Here is a 9,855-nt window from a genome sequence, read left to right as displayed (position 1 = left end):
TCGTATGAAATCAAACAGACCAAACCCTTTGTTCGGCTGGGCCAAAAAATCTGCACAGGCTACCAAACGAGTGATGCTTTCTGGCCCATGGCCCATTCTAAACGCGTAGGAGCTCCCATCTCACCGGCGTATGCATGAAAGGCCCAAACAACCAAACGTGGCCTTAGTGCTCTGCCACGGTCATGGAATGGATCAATGGAAAGACCGTCCCGCCCGCAGCACAGCGGTGTGCAGGACGACCCACCGCCGTGACCGAGCGAGAATCGTAAAGCATCAATCGAACGGCTAACCCATCTCAGTCGACCGACGTTAAGCAGATACCCTAGAATATTCCTCGAAATCAAAATCCATTTCCAGAGAGTTCGCCCAAATCCCCGAGCCCAAGCCCTAGCCCGAGCCCGATCCGATCCCGATCCCGGCGGTCGGCGACGCGGCGGTGCTCTCACCGGCGATGGAGCCCCCAGGAGGCGGAGTCGCGGAGGTCCGCCTCTACAGGCGTCGCTCACACGGGGCGGAGCTTCTAGCTTCGCTCGAGCTCGTTGCTCCACCACGTCTACTCGAGGCCGACCCCGACCCTCCCGTCGCCGAGGATGTCGGCGGCGGCCTAGGACGCTGCGCGGGGTTCTACCTCGCGCTCGTCCAAGACGGCCGCGTAGTCGACGTCGCGCGGCTGCTGCACTACTCTGGTGAGCCGGCGGATCCCGAGGACTTCGAGGAGGATTACTGGGAGACCGGATCGAATACGTCCGAGGAGGACATCCCTGCCAATTCCCCACCGCCCCGCGACGTGTTTCAGTACCGATCGACCAGCAGCAGCAGCAACAGTTGCGAAGACGTTCCAGGCAAGGGCAACGCAGAGGATCGATGCTTGACCAGCAGAAACAGCAGTGAAGAATATCTAGTCAAGACCACCGCGGAGGATCGTGGCTCCACCAGCAGCAGCGATGGGTATGCTGGAAAGAGCAGCACAGAAGTTAGTGGCTTGAGCAGCAGCAGCAGCAGCAGCATCAACAGTTGTGAAGATGATCTAGGCAAGACCACCGCGGAGGATCGTGGCTCCACCGGCAGCAGCGATGGGTATGCAGGAAAGAGCAGCACAGAGGGTAGTGGCTTGAGCAGCAGCAGCAGCAGCAACAACAACAACAGCTGTGAAGATGATCTAGGCAAGACCACCGCGGAGGATCGTGGCTCCACCGGCAGCAGCGATGGGTATGCAGGAAAGAGCAGCACAGAGGATAGTGGCTTGAGCAGCAGTAGCAGCAGCCACGGGTATCCAGGCAAGAACAGCTTGGAGCATGAACGAACTGATGTGGACATCTGGGACAGGGGAAACGATAAGAAGGATGATGATGATATAGATGAAGATGAGGATGATGATGCTGAGGATGAGAGTGAAGATGATGGTCGGGAGGAGCATGTCAATGATAGAGAGAAAGCTGAGGATGGTGATGATGAGAAGGAGGATGAAGATGATGGCGGGAAGGAGAATGCCAGTGATGAAGAGGAAGCTGAGGATGGTGATGGTGATGAGGAGGAAGATGATGATGGTGATGGTGAGGAGAAAAATGATGGATGGAAGCTCTGTCTAAGATTATGGCCGGCAAAGAAGCACATACGTCTCGACATATTCAGTGAGCTACTTTCCTAAACCTTTATTATGTTCCCTCTGGAGTCTCGATACATTCAATATGGTCATACTCCAAAGGTTCTTTAGGACATATTAGTAGAGTACTTAAATGTTATCTCCTCATACATTTGCTTATTTCGTCAACTGATGCATCTTGCCTGTTATAATATGTTGGAAGTGTTCAATTTAGCAATCCCCCAACACCTCGACAAGAGTGTTAAGTTTCATCTTCTTAGACAACCAACACTATTCCTATGTTTGTTATCTCTGTCTGTGGCAGTATATGGTATTGGATTTCATATCGGTAGGAAGTTTGATGCTAGGAAATCCAACCAACATGTATAGGATTTCACATCGGTAGGAAGTTTGATGCTAGGACATGACATCGGTATTGGATTTCACAGATTTGGCCGAGAACTGCTAGCCTGACCCCTCCGGTCTCTTCCGCTGCCACGACGGCCAAGATGAGGAAGGTCAACGCTAGCTTTTGCTCGATCCAGAGCGTGGCCACGCTTATTTAAAGAGAGTTCGCCAGATCCCGCCGTCGCCCGCCTCCCCCACCTTGAGATTATGGGTCCAACAGCCTACCAACGCTGCGCGTCGGCTTGGAGGCAGCCCCCAACGTCATAGAGCCAGACTGCCATAAAGGCAAAAACCACAAACCTAATACTAGTACTACTACTATAAACAGAGGAGCCAGCCGCCATCTCCTCACCCTACCCCGAGTGGCAGCGCCGCCGGAGAGAGGGAGGAGCGACGCCGGGAGAGCAGAGGAGACTCTCAAAACGGGGGGAGGAGAGAAGGGGAGGGGAGAGCGTTCCAGTGTGGCTCGTGGGCACCGTCTAAGGGCCCAAGCTTCTTTTATATATATCACACAAAACACATCATGCCCAACTTGGGGGGATTTTTTTAGAGGATTACCTTCCCCAGCTAAATACTGTATTTTTTATTTGTTACCATTTCTAAAAGAGGAATATCTCAGGTCTATGTTGGATATGTTAATTTTCATACATATCATAATTGGTTTTGGTTTCCAGTTGGTGGAAATGAAAAATACCTGTGATGATATTACATACAATGTTAGAACTAGTTATGTAATCAAGTTAGGATTCAGTCCCCAAGCACTGATTGAGATCGTGAGCTGGAATGTTTGCACCTACCAACCATGCACAGTAGAGGATCTGTATTGGATTAGCTCATGTAGTTCTAAGGTCAAATGATGCTCTGAGCCTTATTTCTCTCTCCTCAGCTGTGCTTTTCTTGTCTGAAAAAGCAAGGAGGCTTCTCTCTTGTCAAATATGTTTCTTAGTCAACTATGCTGATTTTGGTATGAAACCTTTTGGTATCTACTATCTAGTAATAAAATATCTGTGATGTTTGTTTTTGGCCAGGTGGTGAAAATTGGATTGGAATAGAAGTCTACCGTCTAACTTGGATCAGTGAAGAAGAACTAGAAGAGTTATTCAAATCCTCCTTTAAAATGGATATAGGTGCCCCTATTGCAGCAAACACAGTGAGTCCACAGTTGCATCTTCCGCAAATGTCCTGACAGTTTTGGTTTTGAATTTATAATAGTTAAGTTCGGTTTCCTATACAGGTCTTCAGGATCCAAGATTGTACGATGGATTTTGAGCTTAGCATGGTCTGTATTGTTATTATCTTCTTAAGTTCTTAACCCCATATTGGTTTGTTTGTTAGTCTAATACTCTAATTACACTTTCAAAATTGTAGATCCATACTCCAAATTTTTATGAGCTGGTTTCTGAGTTAAAAGCTTCAGTTCGAGATTTTAAATTTTGCCAAAAAATTGGTAAGTATTCTTAATGAGATTTTACTTACCAATATCTCTTTGATAGTATTCACAATGTAGTGGATTGGGTAGAAGACCATTGCTTCATTCTGCTAGTCCTTCATATAAGATGACTAACTTGATCCACAAGACGGATCTCAATGTGAATTCAATACTGAACTGTAACCCTTTCCTTCCTAATTCATTTAGACTTTTCCTAATTTAAGTACTATTTGCAATATACTCGACCTCCTTAAAAGTTAATTGTCATAGGTTGGAACATTTCCTCTGTAGCAAGAGGTGTAATTATGCTCTTTACAGGATCAGAAAATATCAGCCAGTATTTTAGTTACAAGCGTGTATCTGGCCATAAAAGAAAAGCGTGTGTGGGGGTGCGAAATAGAAAGTAACCTTAACATTTCTGCATCTGCTTATGTGTTCTAGGAGGGGAGGGCGATTGCCGGGTCTTCAAGTGCTTGCTTGAGGGTGGCAAGTTCGCTCTGAAAACAGTCCGCCTGAAAGATGAAGAACCTTGCACTGTGCAGCCCAGGTACATTTTTCATTGTTATTTTCTAATTGTATTTTCATTAGGCATAGTTCTCTGTATCTAATATGTTCATCTCTCTCCAGAGAAGTTCTAATAATCTCAAGTTTAAAGGATAAGCGTGTTATGAAATTTTACAAGGTATGTGTCTGGAAGAAAAAAAATCTTTAATAATACTCTTGTTTTTTTCTGACTTCTGATTTTTTTTCCTTGTATGTTAGGCTTGGGTTGAGCCCTGGGTTTACAAAAAAAGGCCAATAGCAGATTATTTGTTTATCCAATTGGAGCTATGTTCAAGGTGTGCATTTGGTGGTTCATTTTCTGATGCACATTTATAAGTTCTTTTATATATGTAGTCGAAATAGAAAATTGATACTTATTTTCGAGAACAGACAGCCTAGGTTGCTTGTCATTCCATTAATATATGAGGAAAAAGAGTTTTTACGGAGTACAAGACATCCACCACCTCGAGCAACACTGAGGACTACTACTCACTAATTTCTACTGTCTGCCTACTAGTGGTTTTTGAGGCTAATAGCTGTTTTAGAGGGTGGTCTTGGTCCACGTATAGCCAACGCTTTGGGTGAGTTCGCACCTGGTCGTGGTCTGGTCGAACCGCTTCCTTTCCTGGTTGTCAAGCCGCTCCGCTCGTCTCTGCTCTCCCCCTCCGCTTGTCTCTCTGCCGCACCGCTCCGCTCATCTCTCCCATGATCGGCGGCTGAATCGTACGATTCGAGGGTGGTCCTCGAATCAGTGCAGGTTCGCGCTCCTTCCTCCCCAAAATAGCTACCCATTTCCCTCTTTCTGTGGAGAGGACTTAGGACAGACGGACTGGCTCGAGGACGGGTCGATTTGGGATGCAAATAGGGGGGATTGGATTTGGGGTAGGTGTTAGTGTCAGTACTGGTTGTTTCTCTGCCGATTGTGTGGGACAATAGGTAGTGATTTCGAGTTTGGATTACCGGGTATGACTTAAAAAGGCTTGGTTACAGTTCTTCAGTACTGTTTTGTAGTTTGGAGGTTTCTGATTGAATCTGTTCAAGGAATAGATGGTGCGCGTTGCCATCCGGTGCACCTGCAGCATCCCAAGTGGACGTCATGCTGATGCTCAGACCTGCTCGATCGATAGAATCAAAACATCCGACAATACATGTAAAAATGTTTGAGGACTGAACCCACTGGAGTTGCAGTTAGAGGTTAGTTTTAGGAACTTCACTCCGTGCAGGTGAGCTGCATGCCTAGGATCGCGGGAGCTTAATTATACTTAGCAGTCCACTTACAATCTTTGGTGGGGGGTTATCTAGACTTCTTTCTTGCCCAGCTCGCCATCTCTTTCCATCGTGATTTCGGGCTTTTGGATCACAGCGATACCCACCATTCTTTATCCAGAGCTCCCTTGAGAAGGGGCATTGTACCATCAGATGATCGACAGTCTCTAGCATTTGATCGCAGAAAGCATAGCGTGGCAAGTGCTGCAGCCCTCTATTCTGTAACCTGTCAGATGCCCAGCACCTATTCCTCATAACCAGCCATGTGAAAATCTTCTCTTTGAGCGGGGCATCGTTCTCCCACAGCGATGGTGCATAGTACGCAGTGATACCTCCCAGGAAAAACGCGTTATATGCAGAGGTCGCCGAGTAAACTCCCTTTGATGTTAGCCCCCATCTGAAGTTGCCATCCTCGTTTGAGAGAGGCGGCATGTCCTGGATCTTGTTCCACAGAGTAATGTATTCTATTACAGCTTGCACCGAGATTTCTCCTCTAAGATTTGCAATCCACTTCTCCTCATGAAGCTCCTTGGCCTCCTCTAGCTCGGATGAAAGAAACCAGAGCTGGTGCAATCTGAGCTGGACTCTCTGCCCCTTTATCCAAGTATCATACCAGAAATTAATCTTTTCGCCATTGCCCACAATACATTCCACGGCTGTCTTGGCCATCTCGTCAGCTTCTTTTGATACACTGAATTCTAGTCCTTGCCGTGATCTCAAAGGACCCTTACGATGTAGCCATTTCCAGCTGATTCGGAGCGCATCATTCAGCATTTTCAAGTTATGGACTCCCAAGCCTCCGTAGATGTAAGGTGTGCACACTTGTTGCCACATCACCTTCCCCTGGCCACCTTTCTTCTCATCCACACCATGCCAGAAAAATATTCTGCAGATCTTGCGATGCATTTTATGACCCCACGGTGGCAGATCTAGCGAGAGCATGTGGTATACTGCGATAGTCGTCAGAACTGCTTTTACCAAGATCAGCTGTAGGGGCGGACCGAGAAGAAACTTTCAGTGGGGGCCTCTTAATTGGAAATTCAAATAATTAAAGGATTTTTCTTACAAATATAAAAGGATTTTATTGCAAATCAAAAATTTGAGTGGCCCCTACTCAGGCCTTCTTGCCTTCTTGGGTCCACTCCTAATCAGTCGGCATCTCAGTGCGAGGAGCAGTGCTCTCCATGTTGCCAATTTCTTTGCAATTCGGTTAACAAGAACCTGTAACCCGGCCTTTGTCAATTTCTTCAGTGATAGAGGTAGCCCAAGGTAAGAGCATGGGAACTGAGTGATCTGACATGTAAAGGGATCCGCACAAGCAATTGGTGCGGTATCACATTTGCTTAAATTGCATTTTAAGCCAGATGCCTCTTTAAACAGGTCCAACAAGGCACTTGCTGCTGTCAACTCATTCTTTTCAGGCATTAAGAAAATAGGTTTATCATCCGCGTATAATGAAACCCTTTGTTTGATGCCACATCTGTGAAGACTTCGGAAAACCCCTCTTGATTCTGCCGGACAAAAAACATCATTTAGTACTTCCATGATCAGCAAGAAAAGAATCGGAGATGTGGGATCTCCTTGTCTCCCCTTGCTTGCCAAATTCTGTCGCCTGCACTGCCATTTACTAGTACTTCACAGCTAGCTGTGTTAAGCAGCAATATGATCCATGCACACGTCTTTGGCCCAAAACCTCTTGTTTGGAGAACACTGAGAAGGAAAGCCAACGAAACCAAATCAAAGGCCTGGTCATTATCAAGTTTTAGGAACAAAGCAGGTACCTGTCACCTGTGGAAGGTTTTTGCTGTCTGACTAACAAGCATGAAGTTGTCCTGGATCGACCTCCTTTTAACAAAAACGTTTTTATTTACTGCAATCAATGAATCAGGTTTTGGTGCAATTCTGCAAGCTAATGCCTTGGGGAAATCTTTGCCACTCATGAACTAGGCTGATGGGCCTATAATCTGCAATATCCACAGCCCCTTCTTTCTTTGGTAAAAGTGTTATGTATTCCAGGTTCAGATAATGGAAACTCCTTCCGTCATGCTTGGTCATGTGTTCTATGGCCGCCATAAGATCAGTTTTTATTATATCCCAGCAATTTTGGAAGAATCTACCTGTGAATCCATCAGGCCCTGGCGCCTTATCCGCTGGCATTGACTTGACTATAGAAACAGTGAGATGAGGTAGGGATTTGTTAACGAGAGCAGATTTCTGGCTCCCGGTCACCAGTGGTCCCACTATTGTGGACACTGGTATTCAGCTCAGACTGCTCAGTGATCTGTGCCAAAATCAGTATTGAAGCAATACCAACAAAATACAAATATTGTACATGATGGTTGCCCCCTGGGGATAAAGCCGTGCCTATTGTCAAATGTCAACCCCTGTCTCACAGCGTGTTCTCCCTTTCGACAAAGTAAAGGTTCTTTCTTAGCTCCGGTGCCACAGCGGCTGAGTAATATCTGCACTGTGTGGCATCTATATGCCTGCTAATCCATGCTTTCTGCCTTGTCCTGGCATCTATATCCCCACCTGATCTAGCTTTCTGCCGCTGCCCCCATCAACATGAAATCATGTGCGCTATAGGTCAAGAGAAGCCAGATTAATATTTGGTGGTGAGGTCAGATCTGGCAATGAGAAGGCCATGTTTGACACCTTTTCCTATGGTGGCCACGACCGCGGTGGCTCTTCTTGTCTTCCCCGTTGTGGTACATCACCACTATCACCACTGCCAACCTTTGCACCGCTGGATAGACTTAATTGCATTTTTTCTGCAGTGTCCATTTTTGAGAAATTAATGTTTGATCTGAAAGAAGTAGTAGTTTTTTATTTTTAATTGCATTTTTCTGCACAATGTCCATTTTTAATTGCTTGAACTTCAAAAAATGATTAATTTTAAATTTCATAAGAAACAATAAATGTTGATCAGTGATTATTATTATCACCATGATGGTTAGAAACCAAATGCTCAGTTTGACGCCATGTACAACAGCTAGGTGTAAATACCATATGGACCGACACAAATTAGCAGTAAATGCTACTGCAAGAGAAGAATGAATGGTTAGGAAATTATAATACAGAGGTATACTTTAGGATGACTACAAGGGTACTGTCTTGTGCACCTTGTGCAGGATGCACAAGATGGTTTCAGCCAAAAGGTAGATGGATGGGATTCCCAGAGCTATACTTGCATCTGATTGTTAATTATTTTTTCCTTATATAAGTTAGATTATACATTGTATTCTTCAAGGCTGAATGTCACATGTTTTCTGTCTATCTGTAGAAAATGTCATGATTGCATAAATGTTTGATGTGACTAGATGATTTTCTGCCACATCCTAAAATAGCGAGAAGTAGCTTTATGCTTCAATTACCAACTCCCTCATGTATATTAGGCTTGTTCATTTTTTGATTTTTTGGGTTTCTCTTCCTGGCAGCACTCTAAAGGACCTGCTGTTGCCTGAAAAGTTCAACACCAATCTGGATAGATGGAATTTAGCTGAAGAGATAGCCAAAGCTGTAAAGACAATTCATGATGAATCCATTGTGCACCGAGACCTCAAACCAGATAATGTGTTCTTTGGGGCTGATATGGGAGTCCGCATTGGAGACTTTGGAGACTCTTGCATTGGTCACGATGAATTGGGAGGGTATGGCGGTACGCCTGGACTTGGCACTCCATACTATTCCGCTCCAGAGCTTGCATTTCCTCAGAAGATAACAGAAAAGGTATGTCCTTGATAAGTCTGCCATCAACATTTTTTGCTTGTAAATGGACACTGATAATTTTGGTTATTTTGGTAGGTGGATACATATTCTGTTGGGGTGATGTTTCTGGAGATCTTCACAAGATTCCGAACCTTCTTTCAGAGACGTGAGGCATTTGGGGGGCTGATAAATGGAGCGATTCCAGATAGCTGTTGTGCTCTCGTAGGTGATCGGGAGGGTGCTCGTGGGTTGGTCAAAAGAATGACTGCGGTTGAACCTGCTTACAGGCCGTCTGACATTGAAATTTTGGTAATGGTTTGTTGGTGTTTTCCCATGGTTTTGCTACGGAGGAATTTATTGATTAAATTATGCTTATATGGGTGCAGGAATATATTCAGCAGAACACATCTGAGGAATTGGGAGATGGAGTTGATGGATCAAAAGCTACGGATGAAGCTACTCCATATGTTCAACAGATCACATCTCAGGAACTGGGAGATGGAGTTGATGGATCACAAGCAGAGGGATGAAGCTGTTGCATACATTCCATAACTTGCTATCTTGCTGTGCACATCTAGTACAATCTTATGTTGCATACATTCCATAACTTGCTATCTTGCTGTGCACATCTAGTACAATCTTGTTCCACAGATTCAGCTGTATATAGCACTTTCTTTTAGGTAGGCCACCTGTTCTGTAACTCGGTAGTGATTGGAGTTTCAACGAGAAGGCAACAGGGACTACGTAGCTTAGTTTTTTTTTTTTTTTGAACGAGGGCGAAAGCTTTGCCCATTCACTGATTAAGGAGTTTACAAGAAAGTAAAAGGTTCAAATAAACTATTACAATTACTCTCGTGGCATCAATTGACTCAAATTCTTAGCACTGGCTAGTCGAAGATGACTTGCGATGTGGTACGCT

The 9,855-nt window shown here is 45.1% G+C and overlaps 1 protein-coding gene across 2 annotated transcripts; it reads left to right on the top strand.

Moving 5' to 3' along the window:
• The first annotated feature begins 396 nt into the window (after nucleotides 1-396).
• Nucleotides 397-9,636, top strand: LOC124700056 (eIF-2-alpha kinase GCN2-like). Of its 2 annotated transcripts, XM_047232258.1 has the most exons (11): nucleotides 397-1,631; nucleotides 3,019-3,140; nucleotides 3,225-3,269; nucleotides 3,359-3,437; nucleotides 3,861-3,966; nucleotides 4,047-4,101; nucleotides 4,182-4,258; nucleotides 8,666-8,957; nucleotides 9,033-9,245; nucleotides 9,323-9,479; nucleotides 9,535-9,636. In XM_047232258.1, exons 1-10 carry the CDS (start codon nucleotides 452-454, stop codon nucleotides 9,464-9,466), a joined length of 2,313 nt encoding a protein of 770 aa, XP_047088214.1. In that variant the 5' UTR covers nucleotides 397-451; the 3' UTR covers nucleotides 9,467-9,479; nucleotides 9,535-9,636. The 2 variants fall into 2 exon arrangements, with proteins under 2 accessions (XP_047088214.1, XP_047088208.1); XM_047232252.1 differs by having other exon boundaries at nucleotides 398-1,631; nucleotides 9,323-9,636.
• The last annotated feature ends 219 nt before the right edge of the window (nucleotides 9,637-9,855 follow it).

The sequence above is a fragment of the Lolium rigidum genome, chromosome 1 (genome assembly GCF_022539505.1).
Source record: "Lolium rigidum isolate FL_2022 chromosome 1, APGP_CSIRO_Lrig_0.1, whole genome shotgun sequence".
In the NCBI taxonomy this organism is placed as follows: domain Eukaryota; kingdom Viridiplantae; phylum Streptophyta; class Magnoliopsida; order Poales; family Poaceae; genus Lolium; species Lolium rigidum.
The sequence above is the reverse complement of the archived record's forward strand: the minus strand, read 5'-3'. Positions and strand labels throughout refer to the sequence as shown.

Bases quoted from the DNA above. Each gene is read 5' to 3' on its own strand.
- LOC124700056 (XM_047232258.1), top strand. From the start codon at position 452: ATGGAGCCCCCAGGAGGCGGAGTCGCGGAGGTCCGCCTCTACAGGCGT. The intron at 3,270-3,358 runs GTCTGTATTGTT...TCAAAATTGTAG, and splicing joins TGGATTTTGAGCTTAGCATG to ATCCATACTCCAAATTTTTA. The intron at 3,438-3,860 runs GTAAGTATTCTT...TATGTGTTCTAG, and splicing joins TAAATTTTGCCAAAAAATTG to GAGGGGAGGGCGATTGCCGG.